The sequence below is a fragment of the Trichoderma breve genome, chromosome 5 (genome assembly GCF_028502605.1).
Source record: "Trichoderma breve strain T069 chromosome 5, whole genome shotgun sequence".
NCBI lineage: Eukaryota > Fungi > Ascomycota > Sordariomycetes > Hypocreales > Hypocreaceae > Trichoderma > Trichoderma breve.
Genome location: NC_079236.1, coordinates 3,398,288 through 3,423,376, shown reverse-complemented (window position 1 = coordinate 3,423,376; position 25,089 = coordinate 3,398,288). Strand labels below are relative to the sequence as shown.

The window sequence follows — 25,089 nt, the reverse complement described above, 5'->3', positions numbered from 1 at the left end:
ATATTTGGCCACTCCCCGGATAGCCAACGAGCCTCTACATGACGTACTTTACTTATATACCACGCATATATAGAGGTACATATGCCCCTATCTTAAACTCCAACAACACAATCTAAGTAGATACTCCGATACAGTACGCCTCCGCGGCCTAGAAGCTGTAGTGACGTTAAAGGTTAACAAACTGCTCAACTTTAAAGGAAAAGAGATGTTCAAGTCACTTCTTACAAGCATTCTCCAAAACCGGATTCCAAGAATCTAAAACAACAACGTTACTCGTTAGCCTGTTCTTTCAACTAGTTTGTCTCTGGTTGGAGAAACTTACAAAGCTGGGCAACCATGATTTTGTTTCTAGTCGCAAACGATTCGCATCCATCTCCGGTCTGTGTAACCGCAAACTTTGTTACATTTGGCAGGGAGTCCAGATTGCGTCGGCCCAGGCCCCGTAACTTTGCTGGTGGTGCTGGAAGGTTTGGCATTAGCGGAAGGCTTTGAGGTTGATGAGGGAGGTTTCGAGGTCGATGTGGGCGGCTTAGAGGTCGTTGAGGGGGGCTTTGAACTACTAGACGTGGTCGGTGTCTTGACACAGTAAGCATAGTCGGGCCAGAAGCCGTCGCATGTAGTAACTGGTATTCTGTATTAGCCCATCTGTACTATAAGCTGAATCTTGGGGCCTTTTCATCTGCTTACGGTTGACGTCTGTGTTCCAGGCAACAAATTGGGCGATAGTGATGCCGTTACTAGTAGCTATATCGCCGCAGCTATCGTCGGGCTTGGCAACATACCACTTCTGGCACCCTTGTACTGTTCCGGGCCTTGTTGGAGCTGGAGCACCGCCACTTGTTGTCGTAGACGCAAGGGTGGTGCTAGAGGTTGTGCTTGAGGACGTCGGAGTGGGATCTTCACCCAAAACGCAGTACTATTGCAGCTACAGTCAGCAGGGCAGAGTCTTGCTTCACCAGTGGAAGCACTGTTTTGGTTCAAGAAACAGAAAGATGAAAACCACAGAGTGATATATATGTAGCTTACCGAAGTGCCAAGCCAAAGGCTCTGGCAATTGTTCCCTAAATGCTGCGAATTAGACAAAAGCCAGCAAAATAGAAATGGAAGTCATTCCACTGAGGAACTCACCAACAGCAGGATTCCAGGCGTAGAATTGATCGATTGTGATTCCCCCATTCGGCCATGAATGTAGTGCACAGGTCATCCGAACTAGTAGTTTTCATAGTCACGCTGTTTTCTTATACTCTAATAATACTTTACATCTATGACTTAGAATCGTCTCGGGGTGTCCATAATAAATCCCCTTTGCATATGTTCTCTCGAGCGAACAATCTATATCTGTCTAAAAGATCTGTACTTTGCACGCCGGGGTTGCCTGATTGCGGCCCATAACTGAAGTGAGCTACGACTCCGGTGCCGTCAGCTGCGGCGTCTATTAGATCCAGTTAGTAAAAGTGGTACAGTGTCCCAAATAGCAATCTTTAGACTGATCTTCTTCATCGACAGAACTGAAGAAAGATATTCAACACCACATACCCCCTCCACCAACTTTCCAAGGTGGTATTGATGGGGGCTGTATCACTTACGTCGTCCAAGCCGTGTTGGCATTTCCACTGTAAAATGATGCTCGTCATCGGGAGGAATTGGCTTCGCTAGGTTTATGTCTTTACCCATCATTGCCACGAATTGGATACCCATTCGCTTAAGCTGAAAATCCCAGGTAGGAAACCTGTATCGCCATAATTCATCCTTCTCCAGGTTTTCCAGCAGACTGTAGTGCTCCTGCGCGGCTACTTGCCAGTGTTTATGAGAATAGCCAAAGGTATAGTCCACCTTGGCTATTGGTGTGTCGTTTAGAGGATATGATGCGTTTCTCCCTCTCACTGGAAGCCATCTATGATTGGGATGCCGCTCTGTGCTCCAAGTCTCTTGTTGAAAATCCGCTGGTCCTTCCCATGATGGCAACACAGACGTTCTCCAGTCCGTGAGCGGCACAGAGTCGTTATCGGCCGGTCTTTCGGTGAGTTCTGGGAGGTACGGCTTCACAGCGCCAAACTGTCTGTGAAGCCAGCTGAAGAGAATTTGATTAACGACGTTAGCCGACATGATGTAAACGTCTGGCCGAGACGCTTTGGCACTCGCGATGGCCTTGATCGCTGTGTCTTCGATATATACCTATTTCTTTCTGTGAGAATGGATAACCAGTAACAGCGTCGCAGCAAAGTCAGGCTTACAATATCATCGTCCATCTTGATATACATCACGTCGTCTTGGATGAATTCGTAAGAACTCGTATATCCCTTGGACTTGAGGTCAACTTGCATCCTCTCGTATGCCGGCTCGCTCGCCACCATCTTATCTAATAACGCCAGGTTCGCTGCATCTTTCGTTCGGACGACAAATATAACACCATCGAGAACTCCTCCGTTTTTAACAAGATTCCGCTATATTACTCTAGGACATTAGCCATGAGGTGACATTGGGGACGATCCTCCAACTGACCTTTAAGTAACAGTCAAGAATTGAAACCGTTTGCCGCCTCCCAAAAAAGACGAGCGCCATGACCTTGGAAACATGACCTGGCCTTTCCCAGGTGGTAACACCAGGTAGTATCTGTGTGCAATTCCTATTAGCACTCAACAAGAAGCAAGAAATATTTCCACTAACTGAAGATTCATGGGGTCTGCGTAGTATTGGATATCGTTGGCGAATATCGGAAATCGTTATATATCGCCAAAATAATAGTATAGACAGAAGCAGACTGACAGCTAAAGCTATCCTCTTCCAAATGAATGGGGAATACATCTCGTTGGCCTGTGTAATTACTGGCCCAATGGCGCAAAACCCGAAAATCTCAGAGTCCTCCTCGTTAATGCGAGGTTGAGGCCGTGTATATAGCAAGACTTCACAGCATGTTCTCTCCGAAAAGCTGATTTTGCAAGCGTTGGATGTAATGCATTATGCCCCGGTCTGAGGTGGTCTCAGTTGGTCCAGACCGCCAAGGCTTAGCCTTGTTTGGAATATCGCGGGTTGTCGGTTGCATTGCGTCTTAGGGAACAACACGGCAAAAGATTGCGTGCCTTACTAGTGCCACCACCCCTTTTATTGTTCCTCGTATTGCTTTTTTTGTTCCTCGTATTACCATTGAAGACGATGCTGACTAGTGGAATAATCACATCACCGCAGCGGTTACGAGCCTATCATTTGAACCGGTGGTGCTACTACTCATATCGTATACATCGGTGGTGTCATGCTAAAGCGGGCTAAATAATACGAGATAAGGAAGTAACATTTTGGTGCGAGCTATTACCCCTGGTACAAAGCCTAGTCTAATGCCCATAAGTAATAAAAAGAATTGTCAACGTTCTAAACCAAAGAGTTGAATGTAGTCATAAGAGCTGGGTCTTGTTTACATATTCTAGAGGCAAGTTATCAACTAGATGTCAGGTACAGCTCAGACGGTCCATGCCACCCCGGAAGTTCTGAGATTTCGCCCATCCAACAATAGTTCCGGTTCGTGACTCGAATAGGAATAAGCCGCTGTAGCTTCTCCATGAAATGCATATTGTCCGGATTTATGTTGTGCGGATTTTAGTTAAGTTCCGACAGCGAGATCATTCAGCTTACCTAGGTTTGAACAAAAAGGAGTGGAACGCGCACAAGGATATTCAACGGCAACACAACACAGAAGGCTGCAGCGACGAAGAAATGGAGACATGCTCTGATAGTAAAATACGAGTATGGAAAGGCCTTAGGGTTTAAATGATAGGCTTGTAACCGCTGCGGTGATGTGGCTAGCTCGCATGCCCCACAGCCGAGGTTCTTGAATGTTAAGGGACGCCAATCGCCGGCGTGGCCTCTACTAGGAAAGTTGGGCTCACAGACCAGTAGAGAAAGGATTGGTAAGCTTAAGACACAAATAGCTTCCATACTAGAATTGGAGGTCGCCGATGTGACTCAGTCTATATCCGGACTCAGTCGGATAAAAGCACGGGTGAGCCGGCCCGCCTTGCGAGGTTGATGCAGGGGCTATCTGTAATTTGATTCTGCGAACCAAACTGTCCACAACCCGTTACTTGTTAGAATTAGGGTATCCAGGAGTTATGTATTCACATTTAAAAACTAGCTAGCACGCCTCATGCCTACACTAGGGCGCCAGCAGGCGATACCAATTTCAGTTCAATTCAATTCAACCAAACATCCTGGCTGGATTATAACGACTACTCTACTTTGGAAGATTACCCAACGTTGACATTGTCACCCAAAAAGTCCGGAGTACTCAGGAACTGAATTACTCTGTTAACCGAGTGTGTGCTGCGAGACAAGAATTGTATCTTGTGTCAAGTCCCAAACATCTGTGACAACTGGTTCATTTGCTGCGCGAGAGAAAGTCACTTCCTGTCGCTGTGGGCAAGCCTTTGAGGCTCGAATATGCCCAACTTGGTCGCAAGACGTATATCGAGCTGTTCCTCTGCTGGGTTGGATGACCTCAAAGGCACCTGGCTTGCGCTGAGTGCTTGATGGAGGTATATTGGATTGCGGTTGTCACGCTCGCTCCACATGTAGAGGCTCTAGAGTTGGATTCGGTGAGGCAGGTCGTTTTAAATGCCACTAGGAATGAATGACGCAGTTGGAGGACATGGACTCGATTGATTAGTCGTCGTATGGTATGCGCGCAGGGCAGTCCATGTGTTCTGTCGAATAGTCCGGGTCACGGAAGGATGAGTTGCCGGCTGTCGAGCCCGGAAGATCATCAACTGACGACTGCGACACTTGAAACCCAAGCCCTCCGGGTTGAGGTGGAGCCAGCAGCACCTCCCAAGGCGGCAAAAGCGTTTGTCGGAGCAGGTGGGGGAGCCTTGGCATCGTTCTCGGCTTTGATAGCCTTCGGAGGTTTGCTCTTGGCAGCCTTGCTAGGCTCCGGTTCCCAGTATTTAGTAGAAAAGGGATCAATATCCCCTGGAACGGCAGGCGGTGGCACCACAACGGGCGCGCAGCAACTCAACCCGGACATTAAGCAGCAATGGGAGGAGCTCAAAGAGGCGTATTATGGCTTGGGGTCCTGGTCATGGCGCCCAATCTCTTTGAAACTAAATGACTCTTCTCACAATCCTTTTGAAGATTGGGAGACCGAGACTAAGTGTTACGAAGGCCAACTAGAATGAAGGCGAGCAAACACAGAAGCTTGTCAAAATATCAATTGTCATGCTACATCTGCATGCTATGTACTTAGAAAACTAGGAGATGCTGGTGGGATAGCATTGGATTACCTTAAAAGTGTATTAATAAGCTGTATAAGATGATAAGCTGAAAGAAATATGAAATATTGGAGATAATAATCCCGGCGTTTGAAAGATGTATGTCTATCATAAATGTAGTTTCAGGTGGGTAGAGAAAAGAAAACTCGTTGAAGAGATACATCAACGTATGTGTCAACTGACAGCGTTCAAATAGAGTAGGGGTGATGAACTAGGTCATTGAATGTAATTTTGTTCATCAGGTAAACTATATTTTACAGATGTTCGTAAATAACTTCGAAACGCCTAATTCATGCTTCTTTCTATAATTCCCTAAGCGATATACTATACAAATCTTAGTCCAACAAATAATTAGTATACGTTTCCTTCGCAGCTTCTTGTAGCTCGTCATTTGACAAGCTCGCCAACCTAGTCATGCTAGCTGGATCCTGTAGCGTCCCCGCCCAGCTGTCTACTACCAACCGTAGAGGAGTAATTTCGTGTGGTATCGTCCCTTTATCCCTATGAATATACTTTGCATATATAGTCATACCCGTTGCTGCAGATGCCGCTACGATGAGACTTATGAGGCTGACAAAGAGCAGCGTTGGAACGTAGGTGAGGTGGTAAAACTGCTGCATTGCTTCGCCCGTTACGTTGAAGAAATATTCGGGCCTATCGCGGGAAGTGTTCGTTGCAGCAACGTTGTATAGCATCGTCTGGGCACGACCCGACGCGAGTACAAAGTTGGAGACAAATGTCGAAAAGTTGGTCGTGCAGGCCACCATTTGCCCGGTAATGCCTGGTAGTCCGCAAGCCAGGCCTCCTCTGATGGCTGGCGCAATACCTGGAATTGTGCCTCTCTCTATAATGGCATGGTAATTGAGCGCAACCTGCCAGTCCGCGATAAAAGAACGCGCGGCGCTCTTGGATGGCTCAAATCTTGACCCAGATAATTCCCAAGGCTGACCTGTGGAACGCGTATAGTTGGCGACTCCTTCTTGGCGAAAAAGAGAGCAATACAGAGAGTAGGCAGTAAAAACTTCGTTGATTTGGGTGATGTTCAGTGTTACAGGCTGAATCTCGCCAAACGAAGTCGATACACTGGTGTTTTCGGAATGTGATTGCAAATAACCCAGAACTGCGTGCTGGTAGTTTAACGAAAAGAAAACGGTTGGAAACTGTGTCGAATACTGATCCTTGATGTCTTCAATAACACCGGGATACCAGTAGCTGTGCAGCTGAGCAGTTGTATTCGGGGAAGCGAGCACTCCCGTCAATTCGACTGTTGACGCACCCATCTGCACAGGGCCAACGGCTCCAGGAAGCAGCTTCGCAGGTTGACATGTCGCACTCAACCGAAACGCAGGTATATCGTACAATGCTACCACTGAAGATGACAATTTATTCAAGGAAGCATCCGTCACATTCACTCCAACGTAACCCCCATCGGAATCAAGACTTGATGAGTTTAATAACAGCATCTGGTTCAAAAGGTTTGTGAGCTGCCCGGATACGTTGGCTTGTTGTGGTATGTCGAAACCGAAACTGGTTGATGGGAATTGAACATTCACATGTTGCTCTACCTCAGAAGCAACGTGCGTTGCAGTGCTAATTTCCAAGTCGCTGAGTGTTCTAAGTGTATATTGTTTGTCGGACGGCATTCTTTGAGTGTAGGCTTCGTAGGCAATAACGTTGGACAAAGTCGTCCATGCAATTGCAGAGGATAGCGTAAGTAATGTCAGAAGAAATAGTCGCCATGTCCGTCCCCGTAGTAGTGAGAGAAAGTCAACCAAGTTATAACTACCAGTAGACATGCCACTGACGGTCACCAGGGTTGCCAACGGTATTCTTCGTCGCTGCTCTTCCGGGACGTTTCGCGATGCCCGGATGGCCACACGCGCATAGCTAAACCAAATGAGGTTCAAAGATGCCATTATAATCGGCGCGATGATTGCGCTGCAAAGAATGTCGATGGCTTTCGCCGCGCCTTGAGAGAAGCGTCCGCCAATCACCAAACCGGCAAATGACCCAAATAGCTTCGACTTAGGTGCTGTGAGCGCAAGCCACAAAACCAGCGCAATCACAGGTATGACAAGAGTGGACAATAGCATTGGAAACTTTATCATATTGTAAAGTCCACTGTGGGACGCATGGCTGCGCGTCTGTCTTGTTCCATGGCTGGGGATCTCGTCATAGGCGATATGCGGCACATCCTTTCCCGTTGGAAGTGAATGTGACGGTTGTTGATAGCCTTCCGTGGAATCCGCCACGGTGGGCGAACCAGGTCGCATGTCGAGCTCTCTCCCGCACGCGGCTGATCCTACTCAGCAACTTAATGAATCGCGACGTAACACTGCCGAGCGTCGCGTGGGTATACCATAAAGATGAAGTAAATTTTGAGCCTCCAACAGCTCGAGCCGCACACGGCAGACCGAGTTCATATATAGCGTCAAGGGAATACTTGCCCATCTCAGCCTGGGCACCACTAAAAGTGCCTTGAGTCCTTTGCGGGGCGTCTCAAATAACTGACGAGTTTCTTTCCAGGGGTCTCAAAAAAGACTAAACCCCCTTGTGATGCTATCAATAGCTCAAAGGATCGCTTGTTTTTGAGCCTCCTTGTCACCTGGTTGGTTCGTTAATATTTAACCATGTAATAGCCTAGCTATTCTTGGAAGTTTCAGGGTATACTTCAGCTATTATGCAGTCTAATAGAACATTAGATAGGGTTCTCGCTGGCCAAGCGTCCTTCAGCGTCCTTCAGGATTCAGTGATACTGCATCGCCTCAATTAGGATCGCTAGGTTGTAGTCTGCATTGCTGGCGGTAAGGCTAGATTTGCCGCTTGAGAGCTTCATGTGGATCCTAATTGTCTGTGTCAATAGCTATAAAAATTAAGTTGTCGCCCAGGTGTACAGCGAGAGCCACGTCTTGAGACGCACATCTCTCGAAATCATCGACGGAAATCGCGTAGACTCTCGCGCGCTCATCGACATAGCTTCTGGTGCCGCTGGAATAATGCCGAAACACACGGGGTGATGGAGCCATGAGATGGAGCCATCGCTTAACAAGAGTATCTTGCCGACGCATACAAAATACCGAGCTGGCGCCGTCGTAGGGCTCATCCCTACCATCGTGATGCCCTCTCCCACGTCTTGTTAACCCTGCTAAGCGGAGGTTCCTTGGGAGAATTGATGAGGCGATGGTCACTCTGAGATTGTGAAACCATGCGGGAATGATTGCTTTATTGGCGTCTCGGATCCCGAAGATTGAATTGTTGATGGCTCTGCCCACACACAGAAAGCAGATGGGAGTCTATTGCTATCCAGATATTAGTCCCGGACAGGGCGCCAGCTAGCGACGAGGGGGATGATTTGCCGAATGATATATAAGCGCGCAGATATCTCGGGTATAAGAGTGGAGAATTTATTATATAGGTAGGATGTAAGTGCGCAATTACCTCTGGCATAAGAGTGGATAGTTAAATAACAAATACGCGCGAAATGGTCCAGGTTGCCACGGGGGTTGCGCTCGACCCTGATAAGGAAACCTTCATCTACTGCATATTTGATGAGCTTGCAGCTCGAAATTTATTATCTCTGTAAGCCGAACTTATCGTTCTCAAGAATAAACTCGACTGACGAGATGGAAATGATACCAAGAGCGACGATATGGATCCGGGAGATGCCATCCTCGGCATTCAAGGAACAAATGTTGCAATCACCATTGAACAGCAATTCCGCGACTTCAAACATCAAGCCTGATGGAGCTGGTGTGCGGTGTTATATCGCCTGCGCCAACTTCATTATCCCTAACAACTTGTCCTAGCAATAGTCGCCCAACCTTATAGTCCCATAGTAGTCAAGTCAATTAATTATGTTTTGAAGATCTGGTTCCTGAGATTCGGTTAACGGAGACTTCGACTCTATCTTCCCTCTATTGAGCAGTGTAGTAACAGGGTCAAGTTCTTGATATTAGGCATAAAATTTGCAATCTCTATCAAGCGTATTAGAGCAGCGCATCCCGATTGTGAAGGGTTGTGTGCACGCTTAAGCTCAGATTGCACACTGTTACATTGATAGCTCATCTAAGCCGAGCCGATGATACAACTAATACCCTCGATTCGCTAACCTATCTTCACGCTTCTCATCCATATATCCTCTATATCATTACTATAGCCATCGGTAAAGCTCTGAGTCAACCTCTCCTCTCTACAATCTAGTATCTCGTAAGCTTGAGCATTTCAGAAACGTACGCAAAGCATCTCAATTCAACCTCGCGCCAACAGCAGCATCGAGTATCATCATTCTAGACTTATCCCCCCTCTAATACACCCCATCAGCGAAATCAACAACAACAGCCTTCTCAAGTAAACCCCCAATAAACTTCATAAACTCCTGATGAACCGGATCCGTCGTAATGTAATAGTCTCTATCCTCAGCCGAGGCGAATTCAGCGACAACACCATGAGTGAGTCCACCCTATCCAGAGTCAGAGAACAAACGACACAACCCTGCGACAAACAGAATGCAATCAATGGTCGGACAATAATACCTGCATATTTTCGGGAGAGTTGTCCTTCCCGCCCTTCAACGAAATGATGTATCTCTCTCCGGTGGTTGCATGAATACAAGTATTTTTCAGCGCAAGAAATCGCGCGAAAGCCTGGGAAAAAATCCCAACAACTAGTCAGTAAAACGATGTCATATATCTTTGTTTTGTTAGGTAGACAGATAGCACGGGCCGCCTCACTGCTTTGACATCGTCGGCCGATAATTCAGCCTTGAACTGGAAGAGAACGGTGTGAGTTACGCCCATTGTGTCTGTCTGAGGCTTAGAGAGTAAAAGCAGTCTATAAGCCTGGTTAAAGTTCAATCACTTCAAATATTTTGAAAAAAATGAATGAAGCAAGTTAACTCAAGCCGGCGACTATTTATTGCTGATCGAGATGTACCTAGCGATGATGATTCGAGAGCTCGGTCAAAAAGTCTCCGCGCACGTCACATGACAGCATTTGAACAATGCGGTTGTGTTACACTGCATACCTTGCAGATAGACGATTGCAAAATAAATCCTCCGTATGCACAGATCAAAGGAGAATACGCTCCCTATTCAAGATGAGTTTAGTGTGGCGGATTGTCCGTTTCTGGATGCTGATCATTCCTCAATTCCCTCGGACATTTCTTTCACACGGCCAATATGCTGATGGTCCGATTACTGAGAGAAGCATCATCACCAGCATCGAAGGATCGGAGACATTAACATCCTCATCAGCCATGACGATTGACCATTTCTACCAAACATTAATAGCAAATCATCCCTATCTACTACAAAACAAGAAGCCCAAAGTCTTTTCATCCCTCCCCAAAAGCTCCCAAAACTCCACCAGCCAATGAGCAATAATGCCAAAGCAAATGAGAAAGAAAAAAAGAAAAAGAAAGGGAGGTATCTACATATGGCTCTTAGCTCTTAACTGTCGTAAAAATCCGAAAAAGAAATCATGATGCTTTTTTCTTTCCTTCTTCCTCCAGCGATAATTATTCCCCAGTAAAGTAAAACAAGAAAACGTTTTCCCCGTTTCGCTTTACAGGTACAAGCTCTGGGCGGCCACAATGTCTCTCCTAATCTTCTGTAAACTCTCATCAAACTTCTTCGTCAGGTCATCGTTGCCCATGACCTTGGCGGCCTGAGCCATCTGTCGCAGGAGCTCTTCAAGACGGCGGAAGATGCGGATAAATGAGCCTTCGTAGACATTTGCCATTTTGCTGAAAAGAGTGTCAGTAAAAATAATTCGCCGAATGAAAGATGTAGGAGCTTCAACTTACCAAATCTCTGCAAATGTTCGTCCCTGAGCCCATGCATACACAGTCTCCATAAGCTGCCACTTCAGACTCTGGACGTACTCATCCTCGTTGACATCCAACTTGGACTCCTGGCTAACCTTGGCAATCATGCGAGCCTTGGCCTGAATCTCACGGAACGGCTTCTGCAGCTCCTCCTTCAATGCCTGAGCCTCCAGCTTCTCGTCAAAGACGAAGCAGCTAAGCACAGCGGCAATCGCCTCGGGTGTCATCTCGTTGAAGAATCGATCAAAGAGGAGTTCTGACAAGAGGAGCTCGTGGCCCTCCGTGGAAGAGATTTCGCAAGCAACACGAGCCTTGAGCTGAACGACTTCGGCATCGTTGATGAAGCCAAGGCGGCGCAACACACGCTTTCTGGACTTGAGCTCGTCCATCTGCGCAATGCTGTGAGCCTTGGCAATCTCCTTCTTCTTCTCCTTGATCTTGTCCAAGATTTGGACCTTGGCATGGTACTGGTCCCATAGGGACGGGAGCATGGGAGACAGATGCAGAGGATTTGTGACCAGTCGAGACTCGAGAACTTCAATCTTGCGGAGAAGCTGCTTGAAGGATTCATCCGAGATATCCATATTCTCCAGCGGGTCCAAAATTGGCACGCCATCCGGGAATCGACGCTGCACTTCGCTCAAGGCTTTTGAAGCATCTTTGCGCTCGTCATCAGACTTCAAGCCGTCCTTGGGAATGAAAATTCGAATCTGGCTGATGGCCTTGATGCATGTGAGGAGGCAGGGCACTACCGCAAACATGCCATCTTCCTCGCCTGATGGCTTAAGGCCGGGCGGCATGTCTCCAGAGAGCTGGCCAGGAATGATTTCGGCGCTGGACTTGGAGATGTACAACAGAACCTCGATGATGTGGGATTCCTGGGGCGGATAATCAGGCTCACCAAGCTTGGGAGGTCGTCGCGAATACGCATCAGTAATGACACCCCAGCCAAAGTCGAGTCCACCCCCAATCTTCTCTGCCGACTCTTTCACGTTGTGGATCTGCACAAGTCGACCGGGCTGCAAAAAGGGGAGGCAGTAGTTCGGGTGCTGGATGACTGCTCGCATATCTTTCGTGTAGGTATTCAGTGATTGCCTGATTGTGTAGTAATCCTTGACAGTGGCTTCATCTGGTATTGTCAGAGCGTCCTTCTCTTGCTGCAGTGCCATTAGATCTTTTTCCAAGCTGGGAACGCTGGCCGCGTTCTGGAACTGGTGGAAACATCGCTCCAACATGAACTCGGGGGAGATGGCTTCGATTCGGAGTAGATTGAGGATCATGTTGTATCCCAGATAAAAGGCAGAGTTGAGTCTGTCCTGCTGACCAGTGACAATCTGCTTGGCGACTTCCGGCTCAAGCTTGTCGTCAATCATCATAATGACAACACCTCTGGCATCGAGACCACGACGACCAGCACGTCCTGCCATCTGAACGTATTCAGATGAGGTGATTGGTCGTCTCTGTACGCCGTCCCACTTTGTGACCTGGGTAAAGACGACAGTCTTGGCAGGCATGTTGAGACCAATTGAAAAGGTTTCGGTCGCAAAGAGAACCTTGATCAAGGATTCCTGGAACAGAATCTCAATAGTCTCCTTGAGAATGGGCAGCAGACCTGAGTGATGGACGCCGACACCCTTTTGCAGCAGAGGCAGGAGGTTCATGATTTGTGGCAGCTCTCGGTCCTGTTCTGACAAACTGTCAATAGCACTCTGGAAGACCTTGTTGACCATGGCCTTTTCAGAATCGTCGTTGAAGTTCAGGTTAGAGATCTTGAGGGCCATGTTTTCACATTCCCGCTTGGAGAAGTTGAAGACAATGACGGGGTTAAAATTCTTTCTAACCGTCATTCGAATGATCTTGTTGATATCGGAGCCTTCGTCAGCGCCACCCTTGTTGGTCTTCTTATTCTTTCCCTTTCCTTTCATCTTGGCAGTGGGGTCAGCCGGGTCAGCGCCCTTCTTTTCCTCCACCTCAGCCATAACAAGGTTGAAGTTTTCCTCGTTAAAGCTGCCCTTTTCATCCACCACCATCCTTGCGCCTTTTCCTCCGGCGGGGTAGAAGTAATTTTGTAAGGGTGTAGGTCTGAAATCGGTATAGACGACGTGGCACGCTTGGTGGTGGATCTTGGCAATCCACTCGGCAAACTGGAAAGCATTCGGAATGGTGGCCGAAAGGAACACATATCGGACCTTGTCGGGAAGCATGATGATAGTCTCTTCCCAAACCACACCTCGAGTCTTGTCTCGCATGTAGTGGATTTCGTCAAACACGACCCAGGCCACCTCGCGCATAATCTCGGAACCACGATACAACATTGACCGCAAAATCTCGGTTGTCATGACCAGACAACTGGCCGTGGGGTTAATCGTAACATCACCCGTCATCAAGCCAACATCTCCAAAGATGGCCTCAAAGTCTCGATATTTCTGGTTACTCAGAGCCTTGATCGGACTAGTGTAGATGACCCTCTGGTTGCGCTTGAGACATTGTGCGACTGCGTATTCCGCCACCACCGTCTTTCCCGCACTTGTATGCGCTGATACCAGCACACTCTCCTCGCGCTCAATGGATGCGACAGACAAGCTCTGGAAGGGATCCAGCTTGAAGGGGTATGTTCGTGCAGGCTCCTCGGGCGACTTGTGCTCTGAGAGAGGAATGTATTCGTAGTTGAGGTCCGGCGGAAGAGCCACTTGATGCTGGATATTGTGTGACAGAACAAGCGATGAGTCTTGGGAAACGAATGTTGAGGCACCCGCAACCTCTCTTGACTCTGCCGTCTGGAAGTTGTCCGTCATGACAGGCCCAGCGCCGTCAGTCTTCTTGCGTCTCTTCTTGTCCTGCTTTTCAGGCGTCTCCGAGTCCTCTTCTTCGCCCTCGGAATCCTCGTCTCTGGAAGTCTCAGCGGCATCAGCCATGCCAACATCGGCGTCGTCGTCGTTCGCATCCATGTCGGCGTCGGCATTTCCATTCATCGCTTCGTCGGCCTTCCGCTTCTTGCTCTGGGCTCTGCTGCGACTCTTCTGGGGGGTTCTCTCATCTTCGCTAGAGCTTTGAGGCTCCGCCTTGGCCTCGAAAACATCAAACAGGTCATCCATCTTGGCTGAATTTTACCACTCAATTGTGGTTGTGGAGAGGGTAGAAAATCAAGGTGATATGAAAAAAAAAGCACGGGGGTCGATTCCAGTATATGGTCGAACCAGCCGTCCTGTGGTCTAAAATCGTTGAGTGCAGCTCTTGAAAAAGCTGTAAAACAGAAAAATTTAGGTCAGCAATTAAAATGGTATATCACAGCAACCACATTAGCTACCTGGAAGACCGAAACTGCTCCCAGGGATGAGAGAATGCAAAGATTGCTTGCCCAAACTTTCCCGAGAAAGAAGTGGATTTAGGACGGCAGAAAAGAAAATAGTGGTGCCAGCAGGAGAAGGCGGTGACAGGCGCATCGAGATGCAGCAGCTTGGCTTCGGTCCATAGAACCCGAACTAATCTTAGTCAGCACAGATTGCTGCAGAGCTGCACGTGACCGGCAGCGCCAAGCCTTTCGTTTTGACCTCAATCGAACCATATTGAACCCGGGAAGCTTTATAGCCGCAGAACAAGAATCTCAACCTCGCTGCAACTCCACGCCTCGCCAATCTCGAACGCCTGTCAAAGTCCGCAATTCCCTTTACGAAATAAACCTTCCGCCGTGCTTCGTCCAGCTAATTGACCTCGTCCAGATGCTCTCCCGCGCCGCCACTCGCACCACCTCCGCGGTCGCCCGCCGAGGCTTCCACACCACCCGCCCTCGCATGTCCTCTCCTTACCACTACCCCGAGGGCCCTTACTCCAACTTGCCCTTCAACCCTCGCAGCAAGTGGTTCGGCGCCGGCTACTGGGCCTTCATGGCCACCGGCTTCTTCGCTCCCTTTGGCATTGCCGGTGAGTTCGACTTGCTGCCCCGCCATGGATCGCGGTTTTCGTTTGCGTTTGCGCTGTGATGCTAATACCCGAGGCTAGTCTACCAAACCTACAAGACCCAGTAAACGACTGCTTCGATTACAAAAGGCTTATATGGGCTGGACGCTTGGTGCTATGAATGGGTGGTGGACTGTTGCGACAGAGTAAATAACTCGAATTAGACGTGGGACCAATTCACAAGTCACATACAAAACAAAACTCGTTCCGTGCCGGCTCCAGTTTGCATTCACTCTTGGAGATTCTTGGAGACTGATACCTGGATATGATTCAAACTAGTCATAAAATCATTGCTGCATTCCATGATGATCCCCATCGACGTATGATAGGGCTAGTCTATATGTTTGGCAAATGCTATCTAACGTACATGAACACTTATATACAATCACACAGGTCGAGACCTAATCATAGCCACGACGTATCCTTTCTGCTCCGCTGATACTGAAGATCCTCATTTCGCGTAGACTTGAGATCTTTGTCATGCAGAATGTTCTCAAACAGTGCATGCATAAACTGCAGCCGGTCCGGGTTGATATCCCACCTCTGGGACATGGAATCGAAGGTTTCGAGAAGCGTCTCGTTGGAGCAGCATTTTTTAACCGCACGCAGGGCCCAGATGACCACCCATTGGTCTATACGGAACCCCTCGGCACGCTCGTCGTGGGCCTGGTAGAAGGCTGCCAGCACACCTTCCAGGCGCTGCTCAGACCAGTCCGAGCCGGTAAATCCGCCATGTATGTAGAATCCCTTGAACAAGGCCAAAAAGATGGTGGGTTCGATGGAGATTTTCAAATGTTTCATCTCATCCAGATATTGGGCAACCTTTTGAAGGTTGCCAATGCGAGTGGCATAGTGGTCAATCAGCAGCTTGTAAGTGTGCAGATTTGGAGTAAGGCTGACGTTTGTCTGAAAGGATTTCTTCAGCTCTGGATGCTGCTTGCCAACTCGAGTAAACATCATGAGAACTTTGGTGACGACCTTGTTCATCATGTAGTCCTTTTGGGGAATCTCCGCTGCCATGTGGTGGTCGTTTTTCATTCGCTGATACGTCTCTTCAGCTGCTCCCTCCTCGCCACACCTGAGAAGCCCTGAGATGACGCAATTGAGGACAACAGTATCAATCATCTCGCCCGACTCTACCATTTCTCGGTATGCCGCTCGAAGTCCCCCAGAGTCAAGCTTCAGTCCAAAATAATGAATGAGACTGACGTGGTGGAAACGGTTAAACTCAATCCCCCGATTCTCCATTTCTTTGTAAATCATGTCGGCCAGTGTAAAGTTGCCTGCTTTGGCGGCAACATCGAACAAAATGTTAAACGTCACATCGTTTCCCATAACCTGCGCTTCTTTTTCCATTTCTTTCCAAATTCTCAGTGCCGATTCCATCTCCTCGGTTGTAGCCCTGGCAGTATACTTGGATGCAAAGGCCAGCGCGAAATTCCACTGTGAACGGCGGAGAGTGAGTCCGGCGTTTTTGACATCCGCAACCAGGGCGAAGTAGCGCAGCATTGTGTCCATGTCCCTCTTTTGAGGTGTACCCATGACTTTCAATAGTCTATTTCGCCACTGCCACGTGAGGCATAGCATGCGAGGTTCTGGAAGCTGGCAGTATAGTTTGTATATCCCGTCGAGAGTGTAGCGATGTGGATGCCGCAGTCGTTGACCAATGGCAGTCTGGAGTCGGGTCAGAACACCCTGCGTCCCGTCATCCACCATGGCTGTCTCCTCCGATGAGGGATACTGCACATCGCCCTTTCTCTCCGACACTCGCAGTTTTGGCCCATCCGGAGCGGCATACCCTCGGCGATACGGGTCCCTGTAAAAGTCAAAATACTCCTCGGCAGTCCCTACTTCGGCCTGGTCGACATATGAGAGCATCTTGTCCTTGTCTTGGATCACGACAGGCGGCGGTCGTTGTCGTGTGCCCACGGCCAACGAGGCAGCGGCTGTCCCGTAGGCGCGGGCGGTGCGTCGTGGAATCTGCGTCTTCTGCGTTGAAGCGGTGCGGTGCTTTTCGAGGCCCGGCACAAACGTCGCCAGCAGCCATTGCGAGCTCCGTGGGCAGACGAGGCTGTGGTGCGTTTGCGTCGTTACCGGCGTTGCTGGTCTCTGCGAAGCATCCCGGGGCTGCGGCCTCGGAAACACATTGCTGCGCAGAGTTGCCGCGGCTGATGATCGGGTCGACAGCACCGCACCGCAGAAAGAGCCGTCCACTCGCCCGGGGAGTTTCATGGGCTCCTCCTCATGATGTTGTCGAGTTGGTGAGGTTTTGCTGGCAGGCCGAAAAAAGTATGGGAAATCGAGATAATTGCAAGTGGGGGCCTGAGGTTGGGCTTGGTGGGATGTGTGTGCAGCTCCAGCCAATGAGGGGCGAGGGAAATGTGTACACAGGTTCATGTAGCTAAGTGCGAATGTCCTCAACTCGCACAGTAATTGTATCGATGTTAGGCTTCAATCATTTATCGATTGATGATGGAACAGATAAACATTGTCATGTAAATCTTATCAATTAGAAGGACTACATGGTCGATACATTGACAATCTATTCAAAGCCCTTCCATCTTTACCCAGCTGTCGCCAAAGATGTTGGGTCTCAACGAGTTAATCATTGGCGATAGTACGATGAAGAAGGATTTATTCATGATATGCTATAAATTAGACAAAATGTACATAATGTACTCATCATTATTTTGATTCAACCCCCAGTATGTTTATATATACATAATCATATGCACAATCATTAGGCAGTGGAATTCGACGGCGCCGGGCTGTACAGCTGCTGGCCGTCCTTCTTGAACCCGACAATCACAGCCTGTCCTCTCTTGCCAACCACCCATTTGGCAAAGTCGACAGCCACCTTTGGATGAGGCGCCTTCTTTCCGACCAAAAGATGGGCAGGGTTCAGAAGAGGATCGTCAGCACTATCCGAGCCGGCCTTGTAAATGACCATCTGGTTGCGCAGCTTGGCATCCAAAGACAGATACGTGCCACGGTCAGTGATGGTGTACTCATTCAGCAGAATGGCAGCAGTGAGAGCTTGGATGGGGAAGGCAATGTATTGGTGATACCAGGTAGAGTAAGCAGTAGCCCAAGGGACCTGGAGAAGAGTATAGTCAGTTACAGTTGACTAGGACAATGAAAATTGAGTAACACTCAGACGTACCTGGCCAATGCTAGCCCACAGCAGGGTGTCCTTAATGTTGGTAGCAGATTTGTCGTAACGGCTCAAGAATCGCACAGGTGGTGTAGTCACTTCATTCTCAGCAACCTGTCTGATCTGTGAAAACATGGTGTAAATATCCGTCGACTTGGAGATGTTGGCAGGGTTGGCTATAGGACCGGCCAGTATAAAGTGGTCCCGGAAGGCATAGTAGCTGGGGGAAATAGCGATGCCTTGGTCAATGGCAATCTTCTCTGCGGCCGGGTTGTAGGTGATGCCAACGTCGATGAGGCCAGACTGGAGATACTGGATGCTGTAGGTGGTGTCGCTGGTGTACCAGGCGACTCTGAAGGGCTTGGTGCCGTTGGAGACGGAATCTTTGATGTACGCATCTGCGAGAGCTGTCGGCAACAAACTGTGTTAGATTTCCATGTACAAGAGATGTGAATATCCTTTTATTGTTTGTATATACGTACCTTTGATCAGACCACTCTGGCCGGCACCGCCGTTGCCAATGGCAAGCTGGATTGTCCCATTGTTCCCCTTGATGCCTCCGTCATAAATAGCATTAGGATCAATGGCAGCAGAAGGTGCCGCAACAGCCAAAGCCACAACGGCCGCAAGCTTGCACAGATGAACCATCTCGACGCCTTGTCCTCGTAATTGTAAGAGTTGAAGGAGCAACTGTTCTGCCAACAACATTCCCAAGCAAAGCCATGAGGCAGCCTCTCTTTATAAATCCAGCCCTTCACTCAGGGGACAATCACTCAACATGTCTCAAATTCCTCATCGCCCATGTCCAGCGCTTCTTTCCCTTGCCAGGGTTCGACCTCAGCTGGATGCTTGACGGCACTTCTAGCTGCTTTGATCACGTAGCCCCACCGCGATGGGAGCCGTGATTGATGAATCTGGCCGGGATGGAATGTGCAAGATCGTCCATCTTGATAATTAATGGTTAGCGCTGATGAGCTAGATGAGCAAGCTTGTTTTTTTCGGGGTCCAAACTGACCCATGTCAGTGAATCTTCGTGATGCTACTGGCGACACGTACGGGAGCATGACGCATGTCTCAGTTCAATGTTTTGGGTCTCGCTCTGGAGACTGTTTATGGGAGAATATCCCCATTGTCTGTTTGCGTGGTCAACAATGAAAAGAAGATGAGAGATGGCGTGACGGTTGTCACAAGTAACATCATCCAAATGTCTTGAAGTACAAATATCGTGTCCAAGATTGATCAGCTCTGCAGGGCACTTGGTTGGTTTTTCTAGATCTATGGACGAGACCGTGATAAGATTCACTAATAAGCTCATAGACGATCTTTAATCTAGATAGGTTATTTCGCTAGAGGAAATCTACCGAGAGCCAGGGGCGCCAAGAAGCACTTGGGCCATACGAGGATAGTGTGCATTTTGTGTTATGATGGTCCGGGCAATCCGAAGGAACAACTCCAGCTGATTGTTCAATGGCTTAATTATTCCGAGGGTTCCATGGTTCTTTTCTTGTTCTTGTTCGATGTTTTATTCTCGAAATGCTGTAAGGGGCTCTGCTTAGGGCGGTTCGTTTCGCGACGGACAGTATTGGTGTTGTCCATCCGTCGCAGAGCGGTTGGTGAGACTCGGTGATTAAAGCTCACAGCACATGCTCGTAATCGAAGAACTGGACAACAATTGACATGCTTTCAACTGGTGCGGTTATTATATATGCAACCATTGTGCCGATTTAAATTGCATATCCTTCCTCATATGGGAATTGTGGTAGAGAAAGCGTGGAATAAATTCCATTACACCGGTTTTGCATCACTCTAGGGTATCACGTAGGTCCATGCATCAATAAATGGCAGTGAGATTGCATCTACATGTACTCGGTAGACTCGCATTGCCGACTTAAGGTATGTAAAATTCAGGTCCTCATCGAGTAGACCCTCGCCATGTCGGTGTAAACTCGTGCCGTTCTCGTGTTATTGATCCCTGCCGAGGGAGCCGAGTAAGGATATCCTGGGAGTAATACTGCATGCATTCAGCTTGGCACTTACAATTGCAGCATCAAATTAGGCACAGAACATCGCTAAGCAAGCAAAAACGTGGGAGCCCCAAATTCAATTGCATCCACCTTCACCATGCCATGGCGTCAGACTCAGTCCAATCTTGAGACACCCGCTCGCCCTGCTTGAACGCTGCCAAACGCCGCTTTCAGCAAAAGCATCCATTCGCAACCAACTTTTACCCCGTATTCCGTGCTAGCAAAAAAGAAGAACAAACCCCGTCATACTCCAAAATCGTGGGGGGATTCCGGGTCTCCTTCTTGTGGGCAGCGCTCTGATTGGCCTGCATGTCATTGGCACCCTTGGCTTTCACATGTCAGCAAGCCATTCTCGACGCCTCCCACCGTCGTCACGAGGACGTACAGCGTTGCCCCCAAGGCCGAGAATCCTACCGAAAATCGGATTTTGGGCATGACATGTGCCTGTCACAAGCCTGCTCCTGCTCCAATCCCGCTTCTCTCGTAATCGGAACTCTCCCATGTTTCCTTTTGTAATCTCCATTATCCCTGGACACGCTCATACATCAATACTACATACACCATTGCTTGCTCCCAAGAACTTGGGTATCGCCACCTCCGACCGACACACGGACGTTTTCGAAGGCGTCGGCCTCTAGTCGTTGGATTCAGCTCTGGATTGGCTGGGTATTTGGCTTCTTTTTTGGATTCTCTTTCTTTTCCTAATTCTCTTCTCACGAAGCCGACCGACCGCCGTATCCGATGAAAGCCGCCCATCTGCGAGACGAGACGACATCCAGCGAAGCGAATCAGCGTGCTCCCTTGACGAATAGCTTCAAAGCCTCGACAAACAATTGAAGATTCGAGTGTTCAATGAAATGATCCGCCATTGCACCTACGATTCAATACTATTCATAATAGGCCCGTCACATCGAGCCTAGACGCACATAACCCATGTATTATTACATTTGACGTTACACACCCGCATATAGATCAAAATACCCTCGCGATCTCTGTTTATTGCGCTCTGATTTTGCTTGCTTTCTTCTTTTCCCACCTGCATCATGATAGATCACGTCCTCGGACGACCATCCTCCAAGTCGAGGCGTCTACAAGTCCTGGCCGTATTGTCGTTTTGGACGTTTTACCTCTACAAGTACGTCTCTTGCTCTCTTACTAGAAATGACCGTCTCTGACTGGAGGAACAGAGGTCACAAACATGGCCCATCGTTTGCGCAAAAAATATCCAAATTCTTCTCTCGACGCTTGACAGCATGGCAGACCGTCATCATCACCATGTTATACCTTTACGCCGCCCGCAACTTCAGTGCACTCGTCGGTCTGGCCAGTCCCGAGCCCATGGCCAATATGTACGATCCTACCTACTATCGGGCCACTTGGATCTTGACCGCGTTGGACGCCGGGTTCTGGACTGCCATGAAGATTCGATCCAAGTGGTTGCGTGACCTTGCCAGCATCGTCTTTTCTTTATACTATCTCGTTGCCGCCGAAAAGGCAGACGAAAAGGTCCGCAAGGTTCGTGGAATGATTACGGTTGAGCACTTGCGAGTTGCCTGGAACAAGGGAACCACCCCGTACTTGGGCTTCCTCCAGCGTCTTGTGCGGCCACGGTTTACAAGATGGCCGCCGAGGCAAGTCCGTATCCCGCGACCTACCAACAGTGATTACAAAGAAGCCGTTTCTGCCTGGCTTTACTACGACGGCCCGCTTGCTGATCTGGAGCATCATAACAAGCTCGTCTTGGATGTTCCTGGCGGCGGGTTCGTGGCCATGGACCCTCGATGCAACGACGACAAACTGTTTGCTTGGGCTTCCAAGACTGGACTGCCCATCCTCAGCATCGACTATAAAAAGGCACCCGAGTATCCGTACCCTTTCGCTCTGAACGAGTGCTTCGACGTCTATGTAACCCTCGTCAAGTCCCGAGGCAGATGCATCGGCATGTCCGGCAAAGAGATTCCCAAAATCGTCATTACCGGAGACAGCGCAGGCGGAAACCTGGCTGTTGCAACGACGCTCATGGTGCTCGAGACTGGCATCAGCCATTTCCGACGCTCTTCAGGCGTTGGCAAGCTGCCGCCTCCGGATGGCCTCGTCTGCTTCTATCCTACGCTGGACATGAATATTGGAAACTGGATGTCGGATGAGCAAATGTCGCTTATTCGAGACAGGAGGATGAGGAAGACGAACAAATCCATCATGAAGAGGAAGAGTATGCAGTACAACGACCTTGTGGGAACACCGCATCACTCCGACGACGAGGATGGAACACCTCCACTCAAACAGCCAACCGATTCTCCTGCCAATATGAATGGTGGATCGCGGCCCGAGTACTGCCATGCTGGCCCTAAATCACTTAGCACTTCTCAGAGCCCCGATGAGAAAAAGGAGGGAGCTGTATCTCATCGCGCAGAGCCCATGAAGACTCGCTTGGCGACGTCATCCATGATATCTTACTTCAACGACCGAGTCCTCACCCCCGAGATGATGCGAGCCATGATCATCTTATACATCGGCGCACACAACCGTCCTGACTTTACGCAGGACTATTTCCTAAGCCCAGTCCTCGCTCCCGAGGAGCTGCTGGAAAACTTCCCCAAGACTTATTTCATGACTGGAGAGCGAGATCCCCTGGTCGACGACACTGTCGTCTTCGCAGGGCGTCTACGGCGGGCAAAGGAGGCGGCAGCCCGACGACAACTTTCCCGGTCGTCCGTTGTGGACGAGAACTGGGCGTTTGACGACAAGGAGGTCACAGAGGTGCTTCTCATCCCCGGGACATCCCACGGCTTCATGCAGTTCCCAGGCGTCTACCCGCCCGCATGGAAGCACTTTGACCGAAGCGCCGCCTGGTTCGACCAGCTCTTCCTCGACGCCGAGACGCAGCGAGCAGAACAAGCCAGGCGAGCAGCTCCCCCCAAGACACACACAACAAACGGCGACTTTCGACGTCAATCAGTAGCCGAATCCAGCGGCGATGAGGACCGGCCCCTGGAAATTAGCATGACCAAGCTGTCTCGCGGACGGACCTTGACGCAGCAGAACGGGGACGCCAACGGCCTCACAAACGGCAACGGCCATACAAACGGCGACACGACGACGGAGTCGAGCTCGCCGCCAATCAACGGGGAGAAGAACGGGAACGGCAGGAAGCCCAAGAAGGGGCTTCGAGGAAACAAGAGCCTGGTCAAGCTGACGAGCTCGGATGACTTGCTGGGACGCAGGATGCACGGGCTCGCGAGTGGGTTGACGAGCACGGGCGATGATGAATAAGAAGTAGCATGATTGGGGCCTGAAACAGGAGAGAAAGGACGGTTCTTTTGTTTATTGTTTATTGGTTTTTTGTGAATTATAGAGCGCGCAAGCCCATCGATGTTTGTACATGTACCAATCATATTCTGTTTAACATGTATTTTACGTGGTTTATAAGACAGACTACGAGTCATAGTGGTTTCGACAGAAGCCAACATCTGAAAAAAGCACCTGTTGCCAACAAACGGCCAAGCATCACAGCCTGTTCGTTTCATCTATAGCCTGTCGAATATGAACATGAATAAGAAAAGGAGCTTCTGGAATGCCATGTCAGATGCCTTGTGGTGTGCTTCGTAACCCGTGTTTCCCTTTTCGGATGACGAGGCTATGCTGTTAAACACCACTACTGAAATTACCAGGCTCTTATTCGCGCTCCCCGGATATGCCTCATGCGGTGTTTTTTCACAGCTCACCGGGCATCAATAAAGGAGAAAAAGTAAGGAGACAAGAATGTACGTGTATCCAGGGCCTGCGAGTAATTCAGCATGGTGTAAAGTACAGCCAAGTATCAGTACTTTTCAATGGGCTCCGTTGTCTAAACCGGCAACTTCCCCGACTCGTACACCGAAAACAAGGCGAAGCAAAAGAGAACATGCCACGTAAATACCGCCCTAAATAATTGTCTCACGTTAATAAAGGAGAAGCAATGAAAAAAGAAGTCTCGCAGTATGTTTGTGGTTCTCGATCTGCATCTTTGTCTAAACGGCGCCCAGCGCCACGGTGGAGGCCGCCACAAAAGCTTTTTGGCAAGGCCGGGTCGCCGGCACATGTAATGGGATCGACCGCTGCCAAGCTGTGACGAAAGCGACATCATCTATGTCCTGGACAACTGGGGACTTTAGCCGTCAGATCCGATGAAGCGCTGGTGGGGAACACAACTTGTTAGTTCGGTTTAGCAAGGGAAGCATTGCATTGGCATAAGAGCAAGCAAGCAGTTGCAGGAGGTGCTAACTAGCACTCACTAGCTTGCAGGATAGAGGGGGAGGGGCAGCCATAAGCAGGGATTGGGAAGAAGAACGACTGGAAGATGACATCGAAGACTGAAAGAGGGGCAGGGCAAAAACAGGAGCTGGGCTGTGAAATCCCATCGCCCCGTGTGTGTTAAGTTACACGTAGTTACGAGACCGAAAGAGAAGAAAAACACGCGTTGATTACATGTAGTAGTTTAACATTGAGAAGGGGGGAGAGGTTTCTCCTTGAAGTCAAGCGTCTGAATACAAGATGTGACAAAGCTCCAGCAATCCCCGCCAGCTTGCTGCCATTGGGAGCTTTCCCGGAGCTTCAGCTCGCTCTCGAATAGCTTCCCGTGGCTTGAGGGGCCTCCATGGCCCGGAGATGGCGGCCGGCCATTGGTGATCCGTCCTGCATCGACTAGTTGGTTAAGGGAAAAGGACGTTTTGCAACAGACGCAGGAGATAGGTCAGGAGACGAGACGAGCCCCCCCGTGGATGCTTGCTTTGTGTCCAAGTACAGGTACCCTCTGGGAACCCCTCATCATGACATGCCGAGTTGATGTATGGCGTAGTTGACGGGCCTCGTGTTGCTCTGGGAACATAGAAA

General features: G+C 49.3%; 8 protein-coding genes across 8 annotated transcripts; 2 read left to right on the top strand and 6 right to left on the bottom strand.

The window, feature by feature from the left end:
• Nucleotides 1–148: 148 nt before the first annotated feature.
• T069G_08655 (uncharacterized protein) lies at nt 149–2,562 on the bottom strand (the record flags this gene model as incomplete). The annotated part of the gene is made up of 11 exons (XM_056175865.1): nt 149–155; nt 219–255; nt 323–460; nt 561–623; nt 688–916; nt 1,027–1,061; nt 1,129–1,209; nt 1,358–1,432; nt 1,587–2,175; nt 2,235–2,444; nt 2,503–2,562. 11 exons carry the CDS (start codon nt 2,560–2,562, stop codon nt 149–151), a joined length of 1,524 nt encoding a protein of 507 aa, XP_056026814.1.
• Nucleotides 2,563–5,593: 3,031 nt separating this feature from the next.
• Nucleotides 5,594–7,531, bottom strand: T069G_08654 (uncharacterized protein; the record flags this gene model as incomplete). The annotated part of the gene is made up of 1 exon (XM_056175864.1): nt 5,594–7,531. One exon carries the CDS (start codon nt 7,529–7,531, stop codon nt 5,594–5,596), a length of 1,938 nt encoding a protein of 645 aa, XP_056026813.1.
• Nucleotides 7,532–9,561: 2,030 nt separating this feature from the next.
• On the bottom strand, nt 9,562–10,054 carry T069G_08653 (stress responsive a/B barrel domain-containing protein; the record flags this gene model as incomplete). The annotated part of the gene is made up of 3 exons (XM_056175863.1): nt 9,562–9,717; nt 9,791–9,901; nt 9,989–10,054. 3 exons carry the CDS (start codon nt 10,052–10,054, stop codon nt 9,562–9,564), a joined length of 333 nt encoding a protein of 110 aa, XP_056026812.1.
• Nucleotides 10,055–10,820: 766 nt separating this feature from the next.
• T069G_08652 (rRNA-processing arch domain-containing protein) lies at nt 10,821–14,177 on the bottom strand (the record flags this gene model as incomplete). Its single annotated transcript, XM_056175862.1, has 2 exons — nt 10,821–11,001; nt 11,062–14,177. 2 exons carry the CDS (start codon nt 14,175–14,177, stop codon nt 10,821–10,823), a joined length of 3,297 nt encoding a protein of 1,098 aa, XP_056026811.1.
• A 624-nt stretch (nt 14,178–14,801) lies between these two features.
• On the top strand, nt 14,802–15,107 carry T069G_08651 (cytochrome c oxidase subunit VIIc domain-containing protein; the record flags this gene model as incomplete). Its single annotated transcript, XM_056175861.1, has 2 exons — nt 14,802–15,003; nt 15,082–15,107. The coding sequence occupies 2 exons, from the start codon at nt 14,802–14,804 to the stop codon at nt 15,105–15,107; spliced, it is 228 nt and encodes a 75-aa protein (XP_056026810.1).
• A 337-nt stretch (nt 15,108–15,444) lies between these two features.
• T069G_08650 (uncharacterized protein) lies at nt 15,445–16,917 on the bottom strand (the record flags this gene model as incomplete). Its single annotated transcript, XM_056175860.1, has 1 exon — nt 15,445–16,917. The coding sequence occupies one exon, from the start codon at nt 16,915–16,917 to the stop codon at nt 15,445–15,447; it is 1,473 nt and encodes a 490-aa protein (XP_056026809.1).
• Nucleotides 16,918–17,779: 862 nt separating this feature from the next.
• Nucleotides 17,780–18,841, bottom strand: T069G_08649 (uncharacterized protein; the record flags this gene model as incomplete). The annotated part of the gene is made up of 3 exons (XM_056175859.1): nt 17,780–18,136; nt 18,203–18,600; nt 18,676–18,841. 3 exons carry the CDS (start codon nt 18,839–18,841, stop codon nt 17,780–17,782), a joined length of 921 nt encoding a protein of 306 aa, XP_056026808.1.
• Nucleotides 18,842–21,260: 2,419 nt separating this feature from the next.
• T069G_08648 (alpha/beta hydrolase fold domain-containing protein) lies at nt 21,261–23,490 on the top strand (the record flags this gene model as incomplete). Its single annotated transcript, XM_056175858.1, has 2 exons — nt 21,261–21,352; nt 21,405–23,490. 2 exons carry the CDS (start codon nt 21,261–21,263, stop codon nt 23,488–23,490), a joined length of 2,178 nt encoding a protein of 725 aa, XP_056026807.1.
• Between the last annotated feature and the right edge of the window lie 1,599 nt (nt 23,491–25,089).